This window comes from Temnothorax longispinosus, chromosome 4 (genome assembly GCF_030848805.1).
Source record: "Temnothorax longispinosus isolate EJ_2023e chromosome 4, Tlon_JGU_v1, whole genome shotgun sequence".
In the NCBI taxonomy this organism is placed as follows: Eukaryota; Metazoa; Arthropoda; class Insecta; order Hymenoptera; family Formicidae; genus Temnothorax; species Temnothorax longispinosus.
The window spans coordinates 4,788,365-4,809,584 of NC_092361.1; the positions used below are offsets into that span (position 1 = coordinate 4,788,365).

The 21,220-nt window shown below is 40.1% G+C and overlaps 2 protein-coding genes across 3 annotated transcripts in view; one reads left to right on the forward strand and one right to left on the reverse strand.

Annotated features, from left to right (window-relative positions):
- Heph (polypyrimidine tract-binding protein 1 heph) overlaps positions 1-21,220 on the reverse strand; it is a 393,209-nt gene that overhangs the window by 327,390 nt on the left and 44,599 nt on the right. The window lies entirely within an intron of this gene.
- On the forward strand, positions 1,054-7,998 carry LOC139811438 (esterase E4). The gene is made up of 9 exons (XM_071775726.1): positions 1,054-1,391; positions 1,683-1,820; positions 2,242-2,404; positions 2,559-3,046; positions 3,122-3,290; positions 3,760-3,950; positions 4,009-4,156; positions 4,738-4,879; positions 6,945-7,998. Exons 1-9 carry the CDS (start codon positions 1,146-1,148, stop codon positions 7,222-7,224), a joined length of 1,965 nt encoding a protein of 654 aa, XP_071631827.1. The 5' UTR covers positions 1,054-1,145; the 3' UTR covers positions 7,225-7,998.

The window sequence follows — 21,220 nt, forward strand, 5'->3', positions numbered from 1 at the left end:
TTCCTTTTTGCTTGAAATCCTTGATATATGTTTCGAAGTAATTTTACTTCGTCGTTAAGATGGCTTTTGCGAAATGGTCGGCATTTCCAGTTTCAAATAACCCTGCGCGATTGTTGACATTGTGAAGTATGTAGTACCATGGCGGAGAGCTAAAATGCACCGTGTTGAATAATGGAATGGTTAAGAGTAACCCGGGTTAAGTTGCTCATCTATAATAATGTGCAGTATGTAGCTAAGCTCCGCCAAAAGCCGCATTACCCCTCGCTTAATAATACGTCACGGTTGATAGAGATCCTTCTGGTGAATAAATGATGTAAAGACGGTGGGGCGAGGACGGAATATTCAATCACTTCCTACGAAAAACATATACCTATTTTCCAACTTTTCGAGAAACAAATACGTGAAAAAAATAATTAAATTATAATTTAATTAATGTTATGTATAATATATATTTTTGCAGTTTTATCAATTCACATTTAACGATTTGACACGAATTTGGAATATGCTCTTGACGACTTAAGCAATTTACAACGTCATCTTAAATACCTAATTATATAGGTATTACGATAACAGTTTGAAAGTGTGTGTGTGTGTGTATGTGTGCGCGAGGCGATTAAACTTCAAAGTAAAAAACTTGTCAACTTTTTAAACATGTCAAGTTTCTTTGGACAACATACAAATCGTTATCTAAATTTATTGGTACATTTATAACAGCGTCGCGCGTTTTATTTTCTTAAACTCATTATTTATTATTATTTATATATTTATATATTTATATATTTATATTTTCATATTTATTCATATATTATTTATATATTTTATATATTAAATATTTTCTAAATAATATTTACAGAGTGTGGAGATTAGGGTCATGTTAAATCCTTACGTCAAAATGTTCCAAGATATCTTGATCTCATAAATTTCGTAAACTTGAACAACATTGTAAAATAGTTCGGCTCAGTTCGGCTCAGCACTAATTCGTCACATTCATAAAAATTAAACGTGACGTAAATGTCACGTGACGGCTCGCGATAACGCATTTCACAGTTGTGCATATAAAGTTGTGCTGCATTTCAGTCGTTTTATGTACGTTATCCGTGCTCGATCCCACGCGACAAAGATATACGGCAACGTGAATCTCTCGCATGCGCTGCGCTATGTCGACACTGCGTCTTCGGTTAGACGTAAGGATTTTTTGGCAATGCATGTGCGTCCTCGTGTCCCTGCTCGTCCTGGCCGACGGCTTGTTCATCGAGTCCAAAGAACTTCTCGTCAATACGAAATGGGGCTTCGTCCGCGGCAAGTGGACCAAAACCGTGCGCGATCGGAGAGTCGCGAGTTTTCTTGGGATACCGTACGCTCTACCCCCGCTAGGCGAATTAAGATTCAGAGTGCGTAGTTATTTAAACACGTGCGCTTATCACTCTTTCTTTTATACATGCCTCGATAATAATATGTAAGGGTAAACTCATCTGATTACATTTGATTCTTGCAAAGATTTCAAAGAAATCCGATGATTTTTTTGGCAAATAAAAATTGTAATTGAATTGTATATAAAAATTTCAGTTGCATCTACCTACATCTTAACTAAAATACGTCTAAATTCAGCTCTAATCTAATTAGAATAATTAGATTATATAATGAATGATTACATAATGAATAGTTATATAATTTTTTGAAAGAGCCCGCAACGATGGAATCGCATGTGGACGACAATTCGCGACGCTACGGTCGATGGGTCACAATGTATGCAACTTTCTAGGGAAGGCAAAGTTGTTGGCAGTGAGGACTGCCTCTATTTGAATGTCTACGTTCCCTATGTGAGTGATGCAATTACAGTTATACACAAATATTATCGCTAGATATCAATCACAATAATTGGAATACGTATAACAATAATAAAGACAATCCAATAATAAAGCCCTGTGAATGGAGATAGTCTCGTAATCAAATAAACAATCAGCGTCGCGCGTTATTTTTATAGTTCTGCCAAAAGTGTCAAAGCAAATAGAGAGTTACAATGTTCCAAGAATGAACTCAATTAGACTGCGAGGTCTAACGGCTCATGTAATGGCTTAACAAGCTTAATTAAATCTAAACGGATCAAGGTTACATTGTTATTGCGATCCGCGGTTTTTACGTTGAAAGTTTAACGCAACATTTATTAAATATTTCGTTCCTCCGTTCGTTTATATATAACGATTTTGTGTCACTTTGTAATTTTATCAAAAGTCTTCGTAGATTTCAGACAGACAGCAGAAATCCAAGAACCTACCGGTTTTGATATTCGTCCACCCGGGTGGATTTATGGTGGGAAATAGCAACAGCAAATTGTACGGGATGGATTATTTGATGGATCAGGATATAATTCTCGTCACGATGAATTACCGACTTTCTGCTTTAGGTGAGGAAAAAAGAATTATCGATCAGTCGACTTTTTCTTTATAATAATGCGTTAGACGTATTGCAAATTGAAGCGTATTTAATCAGGCGATATGGGTCTTATTAATATACAATAACGCGATAACGAGTCACAGGGTTCTTTTTTAATTACTTAGGGTTTTTTAGCACAACGAACCAAGTCTCGCCGGGTAATTACGGCGTTAAAGATATAAAGATGGCCCTCGAATGGATACAAGAAAATATTCATAACTTCGAAGGGGATCCCAAGTCGGTGACCCTTATGGGGCAAAGTGCCGGTTCAGCGGCCACTCATATTCTGGCTCTCTCAAATAAAACCGAAGGGCTCTTTAACAGGTACATTTTGCAGAGCGGTTCTGCTTTAAGTACATGGAGTGTTCACCCTCGAAGAAGGTATAGACGAGTGTGTTTGAAATTGGCGAAACTCGTCGGCTGCCAGCTGAAAAAAAAAGACAATGACGTAATCGCGTCGAATGAAACGACCACCGAAAATCCGAAAGAAGAAGATGTAAGTACGAGCGCCTACGGCGACACTTCGGACTATGAAGTGAAAGATGACGAGGAAATAATGAGATGCATGAGAATGGCCGATGCGAGAAGAGTAGTGAACATGACGCAACATTTTGTAAGTGCCATTAGTGGAGTTATAAAAACGTCGGTATATATCCAATTACGGTAGTTTTACATTACTTTGTGTCAGACTGTTTGGAGGAATCACCCAGTTTATAACTTTGGCCCCACATTGGAGGATGACTCGGAGGACGCTATCCTGACGATGCATCCATTGAAAATAGTGAAGAACGGACTGTTTCGCGATATACCGGCGATATTTCAAGTCGTCAAGGATGAGGGTTTAGTAAAGTCAATCGGTAATTTTCCCTATAATCTTTGTTGTAGGTTGTGTTGGCGGTAGTTTTTCATATTATTATTAGTCCCTTACACATTAGATACTCTTTTATTAATCTTAGCCTGTAACCACTTTCTCATTGTATTATATAACCTTTATTATTATGATAAAGCAGGCTTTTATATACATATATATTAATTAATATCATCGATTGCTCTAAAACGTTACACTTGTCTTAATAATATTTAATGTAAAGTCGTCGCGCAAATTAATTAACAGCGTCGGATAATTTTCTCAGATGAAAGAAATGTAGTTACAATTCATACTATTACATTAATTAATCTTACATTAAATAAAGTTAAAAGTCTCATTTTATAAAGAAGATACTAATTTGACGTTAATAAAGAAATGATTACTAAATTTTTAACTAAATTTCGACGCCGCGAAAAAAATCTCGACGGCATTCGCGTCCACGTTCGTATTCTTTTCAGAATTATTCACAAATGCTACGGCCGAGGACGAACTGACGAAGAATTTCGAAGAATATTCGCCCTACTTCATGGAGAATCACGAAGCGATTACCAATCGTAGCGCTTTCGTTTCCGCGTTACAGGATTTTTACTTTAACGGAAATGTGTCGGGTATCTCGGACAGACAACGACGGATAAATAACATTACGGAGGTGAGTTCGCGGATGAATGTGTAGGTAACGTTTGACAACAAGATCAAATTTTCTCCAGATGATGGGTGATAGCGCATTAACATGGCCGATGTTTCAAGCTCTACAATATCAGTCGAGAATAGGAAATTCCAGCATTTATTTTTCCTACTTCACGTATGAAGGCACGTTTTCGAATACCTTCAGTTTGGACACGTCGAAATATTATGGTATGTCATCTGTTACAGCAATTTCCATAACATCAGAGAATAAACGGTTTAGATTAACTCTTAACAAGATCTCTCAGAGTCTGAACTTTATCTCCTCTCATTAGTAGGCAAGATAAATGATTAGAAGTATCGATTTCAACACGATAATATTTCTCTTCTAGTTCTGTGCTTCTAGATACTTTAGATGTAGCTAATAAAAATCATTATGTTGGATAAAGCTATTCGAAAATCAATATAATAAAGACAGATCTGAGAAAGTTTTTATTCGCAGATCTTTATATCGCCTTTTCGGTTTTATATCAACACCCGAAAGTTAAGCGTTTCTAATGCCGATTTCGGTTGGACACACTATATAGTGCGTATTAAAGCCGTTGCACACTGATTCTAATATTTAAACTAAACTGCAAATATCTCGACTGATAAAATGCCTAATATATTTTACCAAATAGCACAATAAAGAAGATTGAGGATTTCGTGATTTAACTCGTTTATATTAAACATATTACACTTCACGTTGATTTGTGTGCATCCAACCGAATTCGCTATAAGGCACTTACGAAATTAAAAGTCTATTCCTCCAGGTGTTTCCCATGGTGACGATTTAAACTACTTATTTCCCACACTGAATAATAAGTATCGCAATTTGTTGCTGCACAATACGGAGAACGATATTACTATGATTAATATCCTAACAGAGATGTGGACGAGTTTTGCGATAAAAGGGTAAATATAATTAATTGCATTACGTTATATTATTACGCAATAATTATTGTTATTATTTAAATATCTTCATGGAAGATGTAACATTTAATCTTTTTGCGTATAAATCTACCAAGATAGCACAGGCAATCGTTATGAACTTAAAAAAGGATTCACCTTTTCAAATTTTTTTATGAATTCGCGTAATTTGTTCGAAATGAATTGAAAAAGAATCCCTTTTTGATATTTGAAAGAAACTGCGAACGCTAGTAACGTGCGCTGCTGCAACGCGGCTACATGCGCCAGTACCTTCTTGTAACCAAAAATCCTCATGCGCCAGGATAAAAGGCGAGAGACTGTAAGACACTTGGCTCTAATATTTTTCGTGATACCTCCGAGAGAGATATCATATACAGTGCAGAGATGGCAAAATGCACTAGTACATTTTATGTTCTTTCTGATCAGAACTGGATCAGAAGATTTTTGGTAGATCTTTTTTGGATAAATCATGAAGAATTCTTTCTTATTCTTCTTCAGATACAAAATAGCGCTCCGATAAAGCTCTATTGGAACAGTATCTAAGCATAATTCCGAATTTATTTCGAATTCTTGAGGAGTAGAAAAAAAATTTCTTTGTATGTGAAGAAGGACTCAGAATTGATGACATAAAAATGAATTTCCTTTGAACGCTTAAAGACCCTTGCACAATGCCAGGCAACAGGCAATAGGAACAGAATTTCCGATGCTTTGGATCTCTATTCTCTATTGCCTATACCTGACCAATTACTAAAAGCGCCATATAAAATTAAATCACTGTGATTGGTCAGGTGCAGAGGCAATAGAGAATAGAGATCCAACGCGTCGGATATTCTGTTCCTATTCTCTGTTTCTATTATCCGTTGCCTGGCATTGTGCAAGGGCCTTAAGAGTCATTTTAGAACAGAAATGACACGGAAAAAGAATTTATTTCATAAATCGGGAATTTAAAAAGAATTCTCTTTCAATTCGCCTTGCTATCTGGGTAAGCGTTACACAGTAAAAAATCGTGTGTACATAGCGGTCCATATGTTAAAATTTTTCTTGTGCTACCAAGATTTGATTATTATTTCAATGTAAAATTAACATGCAACAGCTATGTTATTATTTTCTTAACATTTTCATGTGTTACATTTGTCAACGTGATAACTTAACGTTTTATGTATGTCATTTAAAAATTAAATATTGTTTTGAGTTTTTTTAACACAATTATTTTAAAAAATCAACACATCTTAAAGTTATTTTAACATAAACAAAAGTGAAAGTAAATCTTCAAAATAATCATAAACTTGGACATACAAAATAATTAAATTTACTAAAATCAAATGTTTTAATTACACATAATTCAAGTTAAAATTATTATCATGTGTTAATATAACTTGAAAAATAAGCGTTTATTTTAATTATTGAAATGTTAATACAACTCAAAATAAAATGTATTAATATATTACACTTCGTAAGAGTTACATTAAATGTGTTACACAAGAAACTATAATATTAACAAGTAAAATATTCAAAACAACATTTCTCTTAAATCTTAAATTGAAATAACTAGCCAATCAGCAAAAACCGCTAGGAGCGCGAACCTCGCACTTAGCTTGTCTGTTATTATTACATTATACTTAAAGTCAAATGAACAAATATAAATACAAATATAAAGTATAGTGTCAATTAATTAACATTTCTAATTTGTCAACAAGTAGCACACGATGAATGAGTCATTTTAACTTAAAATTTAGAGTGGACTTTCTGGGACATGTAAAAAACGTTATAATTACGTCTTATTTTTTACTGTGTATCGAGAAAATCTGTAGAGCGCCAACAGATCCCAAAGGTTTAATAATTATTTTAATTGTATAATTTCTCTAAAATGAAAATTCTTCGAGCGTTCTATTTCTATACGTCACGTTCTATTTCCGTTTGCGATGGCATCATGTCGCATGATCGCGCGTCATCCATTCAAAGCCGATCGGAATACTAAATCGCTAGGAAATTTCGTTCTACAGCGACGACCGGATGTTCTTACTGATCGTGATGTTTATTACATATACAGGATCCCGAAAGCGTGGATGATCCCCGCGTGGCCCAGCTACCACGATCATCACGAGTTCATGAGATTCGGGATTGACAAATCGCCGGAAACTGTGGTCCAAACCGATTTCCTGTCTAACAGAATGGAATTCTGGGAGAAGTTGATGCCCAACGAATCGACGGAATCGATGAACGACGTGTTTGTCAGCGAACCGGAGGAGGACGTACCTACCAGTAACGCGATCAATCGTAGATTATCAGTTCAGTTTGCATCATTAGCAATAATTTACTTTTACATATGAACAAAATTATCCTATCTACGCTCGAGAGGATACATTGTACAGCAAAAATACGATAAATCACATAAATTATGAGCTGTTATCGAGCAAATTATTTCCGCGCATCTTATCGCACATATTGTTAAACGATTTTTCCACACGGGCGGTTTAAACCAATAAAGTTCAAATTATATGTCAAAACTGCCTGCGGTATAAATGCAAAGAGAAAAATACACGAATATAAATAAATAGATGTAGCTTTTGTTTAATACGAGAAATTATAAAAAATATTTATCTCGTGAAATACATTTTCACTGTTGTTGATATAATATTATGTGTTATTTAAAAGCGCCAAACACGTATAAACGTATGCGCGAGAAAATATGAATGCATCAAATATGAATGTAGAAAAATATAGACAGAACATATACGATTCGTTCTTTTTTTTTGTGGTTTAAGATATTTGAAGTTCGATGCACTTTTCGCAGAAGCTACTTTTACCCGCGCCGGTAAAAAGTAACGATGATAATAAACACGGGGCGAAGCTGTTCCGTTTATTACCTAACGCTTATCTCTCTCGCGGCACGAGAACGATACGGTTGTTAATAGCATCGATAAAGTTTCGAAAAAATACATAAATAGAAATGTTTTGAATTTAACTGTGTAAATAAATATTCAGAAGCAAGCTTACGTTCACTGATCCGAATTACGAAGTTTTCAATTAAATACGCGTTATATTTAAATACACATAAAATTGTATTTTAATAGGTCGAAAATATATATATCATCTTCCCCGTTTTCTACCACTCATATTTTTATAATGTTCCTCACGTGAACACAAAATCATGACTAGAAGACATATCCATGACCGCCCCCGAGAGTCATTCGCGTTTCCGTCTGCAATTACCGCCGAGATTAACGTCATCAAAAGTCCCCGACGGTCGGTGCCGTCGCGGCTGTTGCATTAAAGGGAGCTCTAATAAACGAAAGGCATAATGAAATTCGCTGGAAATTAAGTTCGCCACGCGACGAGTTAACGCGCATATAAAATATGCAGCTCCCAGTTTTCCCGGGTACCTGGAGCGCGCGAGTGCGCGCTCGGGGAAATTAATCATCCGCCCTAGGCAACCGCTGTTTGTCTTCTTTCCGTTTTCCATTCCGTTTCCGGATGTATCGCGGGAGGTGCTCGCCGCCGCGAAAGAGAGCGCAAGCGAGAGTGAGAGACGACGGCGAGGCGGGACGAGAGAGGGAAGGAAAGAGAAAGAGAGGCTCAGACGTCCTCTCGAGCAATGATTATGCAACGATGAAACGAAGACAAACACGGTGCCGCCGTCTCGCCCTCGGAGAACCACCACCGCGCCGGCGAGACCATATCGTCGTGCCTCTCTTAAGGATGAAAAGTGCTAACAGCCATGTAAATCCGCGAGATCTGGGGACTCTACGTGGATTATTGTACGGCTTTCGTCTTCCGCAAATCTCAACGTGACGCAGCGAGATAAGTAAAACTGTCGACGTTTCAGTGATGCATTCCGGTAACTTACACTTTCCCTTAGGCGAAAAGAATCTAGTCAACACTGTAATTAATACATAACGCAAATTGTTGCGGACGCGTGTTTTATTCATTCATATTAACTGGAGTTTTTCAAACATTATTATTAACATATTATATGTGTGTCGCGTTTGCAAGCTCGTGAAAACTTAAATAGCGAGCGCGAAATTAATGAAAGAGGAAAAAAGAACAGTTTGGTAATCAAGCGCGAATAACAAGCAGGGAGAATGTTATATATTAAATTTTAGCTGGACAACGTCGTTCCGGCAATATTTCGTTATTACAAGAGCAACGCGCCGACGCGCTTGTCTTTTTCGCCAGTCACCTTATTCAAATGCCACATATTTTCATCAACGTTCGCGCAAATATTTGCTGGCGCACCGTCTCTTATATATCCAAGGCAGCGGAAACGCAAACACACGACGGCTCTTGGCCGTCGATACGGAGGCAGAAAACTAATTAAAAATGCGCCTCCGCGCTTGTCGAAAACGCGAACGACCAATTAACGGAATCGTATATCGTGTCGATATCGCGATTGACTCCCCGTTCACGATATACATTATATGCGTGCTAAAACTAAAACATCATCGGAAAACGAATGTTTGTTAGTGGCTTTACGATTTAAATTTAGCGACTCTAATCTTGCTTCATCAACTCTCCCAACGTTGGCTTTAAGTCAGTTGATTTGTAATTTGACATTCAATTCCGCCCAAAGCGCGCGGAACTAATTAATGGCAGAACAAAGCGGAGAATCGCAAAGCGACCAAATTCCTATCATTTTAAACTACATGTGACCGCGCCAATTGAAATGACGTGCAAAGATAATATTGTTACACCTTGGGGATGGAAGGCAGCGAAACTAAAGCTACTAAAGTTACGTATGTAGAAACGTCAACTTTTACCGCCCGCAAGCGTTAACTTTGCACAAGGTGGACGAACTAAAATAGAGAAGGACTTATTTACGCAAAACCGAACGCTCTCGCAATTCAACGGGGAAATAAATTCCTTTCTTTTTTTGTAATTCGTTTATACATTTGACGGACAAGTATAACAGAGTGACGTATAACTCGCATTGAAATAATTTCGCCCTAACAATGGCGCTCCGTATCCGAAATAGGATTCCGTTGCGCGTATTACACCGCGAGAGACAGTGTCCTTTATAAGTTCGAGACAGCCGATGCTTAATCCACTTTCCTCATCGCTAATGAATAGAGTTCTGCTAACGGCGTTCGCGACTGCGAAACCGTGCCGTTTCGTGGCTTCGGAATTAGATTCGCGAGATACCGCGCGCTAATGCGATATTCAAAATCCGCGGATCTATCGCGCACAATGAGAATCCCGCGCAAATATCGCGAATTAATCGAAAGATACGCCCGATGATAGGTATACCGATACTATTTAATAAGTACGAATTTAATCATTCTCGCTCTTCTCCCTCCCCTCCCTCTTTCGCCCTCTGTCTCGTTTGTTCTTCATTTTTTTATTTTAATCCTAACATGAACGTAAATTATCATATGAAAAATACGCGACATGTCCCCGTTCGCAGACAAATTTTTTCATCGCTCACATTAAGGCCATAGAATTTGTCAGGCACTTGATCTGTTTATCCACGTTAAAAGGCACCGTTGTTCACAAGCGGAACAGGACGAAAATGCTATTATCTCGAGCTCGAATTATCTCTCGGGACACACTTTTCCGCGCCGTTCCAGCGCCGAGCTTAAATTGTAATTTCAGCCTTTGTCGCGGTCTCCGACGACAATACTTGGAAAACGCGCGCGGGCAGCCACGAGCGCATTTCCAGTCTGTTTTTGCGCTCCCGGTCACGTGCGTATGAAAAACGCGCTTTGACGTGAAAAATGCACTACCGTTTGAAGTAAAGGGCGTTGCGCGAGCGAAACGCAGGAGAAATTCAGTGGGGGGGAAAAAAACGGACAGCGAAATGGTAGGTTTTTTTCGAGTTCGCTGGAGAAATCGTGAGAAGGGCCCCGGCACGTAAACGAAGAATTAAAAATAAACACGAAGTCGAGTTCATTCGATGTGCAGGATCGTTCACGTTAACGACGGTGTTTAGACGATTTACATTTCTTTCTCGTCTCGCAAGTGAACCGTGTACCCCCTCTCGCCTTGAAACGAATGCCGGGAGATAAAGGGGACCGCGGGGAAACACCGTTGATTGACGATTTGCATAGGCAAATAAGCCCCCAAAGAGACCAGCGCTACTATTTGCGCGGCAGTCGAGTGATTGTTTTCGGAACGATTCCGAGCTGAAAGTGTACATTGGTGTGCGAGGGGAAGTGCGTAGATACCTTCAAATTCATTGGAGTTCGAGCCAACCAGCCGAAGAGTGTCAATTTCCTGCAAAACCGAACGCTGTTTGTCGACGCTGAAGAACTTTGGAGACGTCGACGCAGTTAATTTCCACTAATTTTGTATATATTATATATATATATATATATATATATATATATATATTTGTATAGATATATACTGTAATTAGAATTCAAAAGAATCTTTGTTAAATAATTAAATCCCCTGATATTCGGCAATTCGAAAATAAATGTTCAGGACTATAAAATCAAAAGATACGAGAAAAGTGGATTTTGCAAACAATAGTTGTTTGAAATATGATGGTTACATGGGCAATCTTCGAGCAAAACAAATAGACGTTGGTTTAATATAAATAATAAAATGTATTAGATGACAATCGTTTGGTTCACGTTTCGATTAATAGTCTTCATCAGTACACGTTAGGTCAAACCGATTAAATTATATTATAAATTATATTATTATATATATAAATTTTATTATTTATATCAAACCAACATCTATTTGTTTTGCTCGAAAATTGGCCGTATAATTTTCATATTTTAGCTTTGCTATTATCAAGCGTACAATACTCTCTAAATCTCATAGAGTGGTTTCGCTACTAATATATTAAAGTGATTACGATAATCACTCCAAAAGAGAGAGTTGTCACTCTAATTTGAGTAAATGCGGGTACTCATAAGGTAGGAGAATTTTTCACTCAAATTTTTAGAGCGGCTACTCTACCGGAGTGATATGCCTCTCACCCTAAATGAATCATGATTCACTATATATGTATAAACATCAACTCATAAATGACTCTAACAGAGTGAAGTTTTCCACTCAAAATTGTAGAGTGACGCAATTCACTCTTGGACATTGATCTGCTGCATTCGAAAAGAGTGCCCCTTCACTCAAACGAAGTGCGATTTCACTCCAACTTATAAAGTGCAATTTAACTCCTTCTTAGAGTGACAAAGTGCACAAAAACTCAATTTTCACTTTTCGTTACACTTGCATTTCACTCGTTTCAAGTGATATTTCACTCTTCGACTTTTAGAGAGTATGTTTGTCTTTTTATTTTAATTTTTGTTCAGCTAATCTATAAAGCGACCTTTGAAATTTTGCAATTTCAGTGTATTGTGTAAAAATCATTTCTCCCCGTGATCCGATGCTCCGCTTGTACAGCTTAGGTTTCCGAGTCATGCGAGTAACGATGATAAAAATGTTCTAGATTCCGCGGCTCGAATACGTTGGAATTCGCCTTTTCACAAGATGCAAATCGCAGAGCGTCGCGAATTGCGATACCGGCGTGTCGCATGACAGCATCAGCTGGTCGATGTCGCGCTAGCACAATACGTTAATGCGACATATTGTTCGCTACAAAAATTGCCCCTCGTTACAGGCTCGACAATAGGAAGCCCGCACGCTCTATCGTTATTTATGATACCGTCGTGCCTATAGAGCCTATAGCGATATACGAAGCCAGTCGATCGGGAAAAATCGCAAGAAAAGTAGAGCATTGACGAGTTTATTCATATGTTAACGTCCTGTGGATTCCACAATTTCCTTCTTTCGTAACCTTTCTTAAGAACTTTACGTAAGAAGTTTTCCTAATAGAATTATCTTTAGGATAAGAACCGAGTAATATTTAAAGAACAAAGGTTGTCATCGTTATAAAAATTGTCTCACGTTACACGCTTTACTGTCCTTCGTGATATCGTGGACGAGGATCTCGCGGGTTCATCCCTTCAACTCTTAGGACACCTTCGGGCCTCGGGGAGATATAAGCGTTACGGTATTACCGCGTAATCCGTTGCATCCCCCGACGAAGGGGCTGGCGGTTGGCGGCTGCGGCGCCGAATCGGATGGAAGCAAATGCACTCGTGGGCGGCCGGTATGAGAAAATGAATATTTGAAAATCCAAGAGTAGATGGCTAGATGGGTAGGTACGGTACGATGACGGGCGCCGCCGCGCCGCTTCGCCCGCGAATATCCCGCTGCAACCTTCTAATCTCGCTACCTCTAATTCCGTCGTAAGATTTCTCTCGCCTCGCTCATTCCCGCGGAAACCACGACCTAAGGAACGAGGATTGCTCGCGGAGCTCTCGCTCCGCCCGTATGCATACAAAGCGAATTTCGGCTACGCGCGAACGACGCAGCAAGCGCGGCGTCGTGAGAACAACAAGCGACTAGCTGGATTGTTTCGCGAAAAGTCATTAAACTATCTCCTTAATCCATAATTCATCAAGAAAGTGTTAACCCTTTGAAGCACGGCATATCAAAGTTATGTCTTTTAAAAATGAAAAATATTTATTTCTTTTACTCCGATTTCTTTGAAATGTCATATCTAGTGATATTTTGAATCGCTGATTCCGAATCTGTAATAAAAATTTCAAAATTCACAACGATTGAGAGACTCAATATGATGACTGAAAGTCTGAACAATTTTTATATGTATAAAATGTATTATAGTAAAAAATTTCGTCTATACATATACTAATACTATAAAAATATTCGGGAGTTTTTAGGGGTCGCTGATTTCGAATTCAAAGTCAAAATTTACAAATTTTCAAAATACAAGATGGCAGAAACCAAGTACCTATTACGCACAAGTCAAACTTTTAAAAAGGTCAAAGACCAGAATATACAAAAGCTATACAGCGATCGCTGTTTAAGTTTTGTTCTGTTCACGAGACAAGAGTCACGTAGCGCATTCACGAGTATCGGCCGCCCTCCATCAGACTGGGGTATAAAACGGGGGGAAAGATTCGGTGAAAGGAAGCGAGCATGTAGAATAAAAAAGGAGGATTTCGCCGCAGCACGAATTTACATGTCACGTATCGAGAGACGAGCGAAGCTGCGGAAGCCTCTGGCGATGCAATCCAACCCATACTCTCTGCGTGAGCCACCCCCTCTCCTTTCCCCCCCTTTCCCACCCTCGTATATGTTTTTTCTCTCCGTCTATTCTCCCCCCCCCCCTCTCTCTCTCTCTCTCTCTCTCTTTCTCTCTCCCCTCTCTTCTCAGCCAGCTCTCAAACCTTCGACCAGTCAACGTACGTGTATTTCGCGCTAGACTGCGTTTTCGGCCACTCGATGCGGAAGAGAGGTTAATTGTCGCGCCTTTTTTGTCCGCAGCTTTCACCGCAGCGGGTAACCCGTCGGGAAAGCCGGGAAAACGGGCGAGCAACCGGGCGGATCGGGTAGAGAGGGACAATCGATTTTTCGGTAGTACATGTCACGACCGATGAGCTCTCTTCTCCTCGCCCGTGGCTTTTCGCGAGCTCTCGATATCCGTTCCGCGTATTTTCTTATCCGAGGCGAGGAAAAGCTCCGGGAAAAGCGCTTCTACGCTACCACGGGGGAAACAGGGTGCTTTTAAAGCTCGCCGAAGAACGTAGCCGACATGCGAAATCGCCGAAAAGAGCGTGGAAACGTAGAGAACGGCTCAATATTTTTTGCTAAAACAACTGTCTAAAAACGTTACTAAAAATTTGATGACAAAAGAGAGAGAGAGGGAGGGACGCGAAATTCGAAACGTTTATGATATTCGAGAAAGTATCACAGTTCAATAAAACACGACAAAACTGTATTGATAACACAGGCCGACGAATTTCGACTTTTTTTTACACTCAGACCTCAATAGTCGTTTTCGAAGAATTTTGGCATGCTGAAACCGAATCCGTCGCCCGAATTGCTCTATCACGTCAGGTTTCGAGGATATCTGTAAATACCTAAAAGTGTCAAAAAGGCCATTTTTTTCAGCTTTTTTTTAGGTTGAAATAACTATGTAAAACGATCCATTTTTTCAACGGATTTAATTCTGCAGGAAAAAATCTATAGAAACCATACGTTATTCCTTGAAAATCAAAACTGACATCGGCCTGTGTAATCCTTCACTCAAATATATATCTAAAAATAGGTATATAAAAGAAGGATAATTTTGGAGTGAAGTTTGAAATATTTTAAAGCACATGTTAAAACGTCTAATATACACATGTGTGACATTATGTTAAAATATTAATAACTTATATCAGTAAAAATTTACAATTGTATCATCTTTTTGGTGTGACGTGTGTAAAATTATTATACCCGGAGAAGATCTTAACATCAAGAAAGAAAAACACCTTGGAAAACTCATGCTTAGATAACGTAACGTCACGTAACATCCGTAAAGTTTTCCGCTCACTTGGAATTCGCGTAACTTCATATCCAACTCCGAGGATTGCCGGCAAGTCGCCCTTCCTCCACCCCCCCCCCCCCGCGATCTACATCGCAATAGTATCTACGTAAACCACCTCGATATGCAACGGGTTCAGGCACTGAATAATTGAAACGATCTTTCGTCTCCGCCACCGAGCACGAAATAAGGCAGCCGTGTAACAAGAGCGACATTAGCCTCTCGGAGTTTCTCCATGGCCGGGCGCGCACGCGCGCGAGAGAGAGAGAGAGAGAGAGAGAGAGAGAGCGGCGCAATGGTTGCTTGCAATTTTAAGATGAAGACAAATTCAAGCAAATGTATGCGCAGCGGGAAAGACACATGAAGATGGAACAGCGTTGCGCAGAGTAGTATACGTACGTACTGCGAAATGTTTCTTTTCGTTGCGAATGCGGGAGAAGTAGGAAACAACAATATGCTTCTCCCGCGAGCATCCCTTCTATTTATGTTCGTCACGGCGTTTACTAACCGGAAAAAATTAGCTGAAACCCGCGCTATTGTTCATTCTCATCTATCCTGGTAACTGAAAGACATTAAAAGTAGAGAAATGTATTCTCTGAAAGTCGAAGAGTGGAAATATCACTCGAAACGAGTAAAATGCAAGTGTAACGAAAAGTGAAATTGAGCCTGTGCACTTCAAGTGACTCTAAGAAAGAGTGCTCTGTAATTTCAAGTGAAATCGCACTCCATCCAAGAGAAAAGGCATTCTTTCCGAGTGCAGTAGATCAATGTCCATAAAGTGAATTGTGTCACTCTACAATTTTGAGTGAAAAATTTCACTCTGTTAGATAGAGTTATATTTATCGGTAGATCTTTAGTAAATCATGATTCACTGTAGCTTTAGAGTGAGATCGTGTTACTCCGATACACTAAAAAAAAATTCCTTGTTTTAATTTAAAAAAATATTTAGTCCGATATGTGGAACTAAACGTGTTAGTTAACTAAACATTAGTTGTTTCAACAATTATTAAGTTGCACTAAAACCAGTCATCAAAATTTTTTAATAAAAAATTAATTAATTCAACTAATGTTCAGTTAAACTAACTAAAATGTTTACTTGCACGAATCAGACTAAATATTTTTTCGGATTAACACATTTTTTTCAGTGTAAAGTAGCCGCTCTAAAAATTTAAGCGAAAGATTCATTCTTATCATATGACTATCCGCATTTATTCAAATTGGAGCGACAACCTTCTCTTTTGGAGGGACTATCACTCTAATATATTAGTGGCAAAAACCACTCTGTGAGATTTAGAGAGTATATATTAATAATATTAATTGGACACGTGACATCTCGCGCTGGATAAAAAAAATCGTAAACGTGCAAAATAAAGTACATCTAGCGGTCGTTGTGGCGCCGACTACTACTGCACTTGACACGACGCGATAACAAATCGTAACGATCGGACGATACGAAAGCGCACCCGCAGACAGTTTGCCAATGTTAACTGCCTCGGATTCGAGAGCGCGGCTTGTTAACGCTCCGCAACTTGTAAGCCACGACTAACAAAAAGGAGCAGACGCAAAGTGGATCTTTCGGATTTCTCCGAAGGGACAAAAGCCTCAGCGAGCTATGAAAGGCAGCGTCGAAGGATTACGGGCGATAACGACGACGACGGAGAGAGCCCGCTGATATAACGACGCGAACAGGTGCGCGTCTATACGCGACTGGAATAACTGCAAAGAGGAGCGGTGCAGTGGGAGGTGGGAACTTTGTTCATTATTCCAACAATTAGCGGGGCCCCCTATTTCTTGTCCCGCTCGAGCAAGAAACGTCTCCTCGCGAGATGGTGACGCGCGCGCGCAAACGTTGCCTGTCGTTTCCTTCTCTGTCATTTCCTTCCTCGAGGCGCAGCCTCACTTCGCTTTTCTTACCGTCGCTTATCTTTCCGAAGATTGACGAAAGTTGACTGTACTATGCCTGACAAAATAAAGGATCCCCGCATCATCGTAGTCGGTTAATGGACAGGCCTATAGAGATGTGGGACTTCCTGCTAATTAGCATTCTTCAACATTTTCTATAAAGTCCGTTTCGATAAAGATCAATTTTTTAACAAAAATGTCTGCGCTTCACGTAATCACGCGAAAATGTAATTTTACTGTAAATCGATGTTAATGTAAATCGCTTTTTTTTCCCCAAACCGGTCTCGATTTTCTGCCTGCGAACAGCTAAAATACGATTTACCTTTCGATGACATGCACTTACCGTGCACTTAAGTTAAACCGACCGCGGGATAACAACATTTTGTAAGCTGCCAGTTGGAGATACGCCATTAAAATTTTACGTGATACAAAAAATATCGTGTACACGCTTATCGCGAAAATCATACACCGCAATGGTCTCTCTACAATCCGCGGCTCGGAGAAGTTTCGTTCGTTCGTTCGTGCAACTTTTTACTATCGCTCCGTTAGAAACGCAACGTTCTATGCCTTTACGTCTTGTCTCTGAAGAAAGCCGCGAAAGTCGTCGCCTCTAAACGAACATCGTCAAGCTAACAAGTCGCCGGCAACTCGGGGCGACAAAGGGGCAACAAAACGCTGAAAGATGGTACGGTCACCAGGTAACTTTTCGCTGAACGAAATCGACAGGTGCGACCGCAGGCTGAACCGGGGCTTGCGAACAGCAGAGAAAACCGCAGCGGTCCGCAACCGCCGAGGACACTGCTATATTATTCCTGGCCTGCGCGCGTTTCGTACAGACACGCTCGCTCCCTCTTTCTCTCGTTCGCGGGCCTCAGCTTTGGTCGTCGTCGTTGTCGTCGTCGTCAACCGGGAACCGCGAGCAGCTTTCCCGACAAAGCTTTCCGTGTTAATATTCTGCGCCGGTGGAAGTTCCGTCGCGCTGCATCGCGCGACACCGACAAAAAGTCCCCCCGTGCTCCAGCGATCGTCGCGCTTCCCTGCCGCAAAAACTAACGACCTCCCTTTGCTAAAGGGACCGGCGAGATATTTTTGCCGGTGTAGCGCAACACGGTGTACCTCTTCGAAATACGATAAGCCCCGTGACCTACGGTAAGTCCGGTTACGCTTCTGTGGGACTAACGGCCAAGTGCTATAGTGGGAAGGTATTAACGTACATCGTTATTGCAAGCTTAAAAAGCTCGTAGAGAAGTGTCGTAAAAAAAAAAGTTGGCTGATACTTCGTTCTACTCTTTTTCGGCGAAAAATTAACGGCGCGTATTCACGAGAGATGAGGCGAAAAATAGATCTGGACGTAGATAATCCAAATTTCGCATCGCCGTTGATTCGTTCTTTCCTCCGTTGTCGTTAAACATTTAACGCACGCCTCATTCGTGAACATTGACAAAGAAAGAGGCCGATCAATGATTGTCGGAGCACAACCGCGATAAGAGAATGCCTGACAAAGTGGCGAAACGAGACGAGAGAGAGCGTGCGTACGTATAGCTTTCTCCAAGTCCGTAATTAAACGGTACGCGGGCATACGACAAAAGCGACGAAGGCAGCGACATGAAACAGCGGACGGGACATCATGGGCATCAAAGCTTTTCGAGTGCATAACGCATAAACGAGCGTATCAACGGCGCTATACGAGCGCGAGATCGACTGGAATATACGTCAGGTACGATTAACCGATTAGGATTATCTCGTAATCGCAGCGAATAAACGTGCGTCGTCGACAATTTGCCCTGCGAGCGACTTTGAATACTATTTCGGGTAAAAATCTTAATCGAGATGCTTGTATATATAAACGTTCGACACAACTCGGAAAGGAGAGTCCCCGCGCCATGTAAAATAATGAAGTGCTTTAGCCCGGCGTCGGGGAAAGATTGAAAAATAAAAACTTCCGGCGGGCTTGCACCTGCGTTCTTCTCCTCCGCATAAGGCGGAACGGATAAGAGGAGAAATAGCCGACAACCCGCCGGACGTAAATAACCCACGAAGTTGTGAAAAAGAACGGTAACTGTAGCCGCAATCACGGGAAGTGGCCGAGTTTCAGCAAGTTTTCCATAATCCTCCTTGCGGCTTTACCGCGCGCGTCTTTTACGGTCATGACAGAAAGATGAAGATCTCGTAGGAACAGGACATGGAATAAACCGCCTCGGTGGAATCGGCTTTTCCGCCGGATATATGTCGGGACGTGCATATATACCGCATATGGAATAACATTTAATCGTCGAAAGTTTCCGATCTCCTAAAAGCGCTCTCAAACTCCTATGCTTTTCCTAATTAATCTTTCGAATTAATTTTCGAGCCGCGAGCCGCGCTTAGTCGAAGGGCCGAAAAGAAGCCGCTTTTATTTCCCTCCTTATACGTATATATCGTATATACAGACGGCAAACGAGGTCAAAGTTCACGCGTTAAACATTTAGAGCGTACTCCGCGCGATAACTTTGACTGCGTCCGCATCAACGGGGGCTGTTAGCATCCCGGACAAAGAGCAACAATTCCGAGCGTAGATTTAACACGGGGGCGGCGCAAGCCCTCTGAATATCGCGGCGGCGACCGGAATTTGCGCGAAACCGAATTTCTACCGTTGCTACTCTGCACCTAATTACGCAATTCATTAACAATACATGTACTTCAAACGCGCTATACTCTCTCCGCCTCTTTTTCTGCGCCGCGTTTGAATATCATTAGTCCGTAACAATGCACCCAGATTTGTAACGTCCATCAAAATCTGTTTCTGCCGTCGGTTGTATTACATCTGTAATTAAATCCGCGATGGATACCGAAATTGAAAAGCCGTGCAAATCCAAAAAATGTTATTTTAGCCGAAGCTCTTCTTACACATTTCTTGCCGTTTTAAGTCACGTCACTTAATTACACGTATTAACTTTTCATTTAATACGATTAAACATGTTAAATGACATAAAGAAACACGTGAAAAGAGTTTCAGTCTAATGTGTCATTTTTAGACGTTTATGTGTGTAAAAATAACACACTTGGATTTGCAGTGCGTCGAGACAATATCGCGAAAAATCGTGACGATTGCGTAACGATTTTTCGGGAACCTCGCGAAACGTTTCGCTGCGGCTACGAAGATAAACGAGAACGCGTGTTGACTTAGGCAAGTTACAAAGAGTTATATTTAATGCGCTCACACAAGTGTTCTTATAGGGTAAGTCAAATTTGCACATTACGCATTATTCGAACGTTATTGCATACAAATAATACACGTTTATTATTGCGTAATAGATAATCAAATTTTGTTAACAAGCTTGATTAACGCATTATCGTTGAAATTAATTATTGATAAAGCACATTATACTAGTAAAAAGCACATTATACTAGATTTTAGCTGCAATTATACGCAATATTGTAAACCGGGATTATGATAAATGCTTTAATTTTCTCTCTCTCTCTCTCTGTGTGTACGTATGTCATTATGTTGCATTTACATCTTTTGAGTCTTACTAATGTAGGCAGATTGTAATACCGTTCTAATAACACGTCACAAAATCCAGGATACCAGCAATGCCGCCAATATTTTGCAATTCCCTTTGTATCGAGATGATACGGATATCATGAAACTGATTGGCTACACGAGAACATTATGGACATTGCTCGTCAGCCTCGGCACGATTCCGGTTGACAGTTTGATTGCGAGTGCGATCCGGCAGTGCAATCCGGCTAACTTACAACGTTATCTGGAACTTTGTTCGGTGCCGATGAAATGAAATAAGCTCAACTGGGAAATCCCTCCCTTTCGCTCGCTCTCTCTCTCTCTTTCTCTACCTTCCTCGAGCTACGTTTCTACATTGAAAAGCAAACGGCATATTCCAACACTTCCGTTGGGTGTGACATTCTCAAACTTGAAGCGAAGTTATCCATAGCGCAGTGCAGGAAAACCGAGCTTATTTGAACATTCGCGATCCAGAGTATATACACATGGAATAGACTTACTTCGGAATCGCCGCATTGTTTCCCAAACCTTTTGTTACCCTCTTAATTATTACATCATAAATTTGTCGAGTGTAATTATCACA

Bases quoted from the DNA above. Each gene is read 5' to 3' on its own strand.
- LOC139811438 (XM_071775726.1), top strand. From the start codon at position 1,146: ATGCGCTGCGCTATGTCGACACTGCGTCTTCGGTTAGACGTAAGGATT. The intron at 1,821-2,241 runs GTGAGTGATGCA...AAGTCTTCGTAG, and splicing joins TGAATGTCTACGTTCCCTAT to ATTTCAGACAGACAGCAGAA. The intron at 3,047-3,121 runs GTAAGTGCCATT...ACTTTGTGTCAG, and splicing joins TGAACATGACGCAACATTTT to ACTGTTTGGAGGAATCACCC.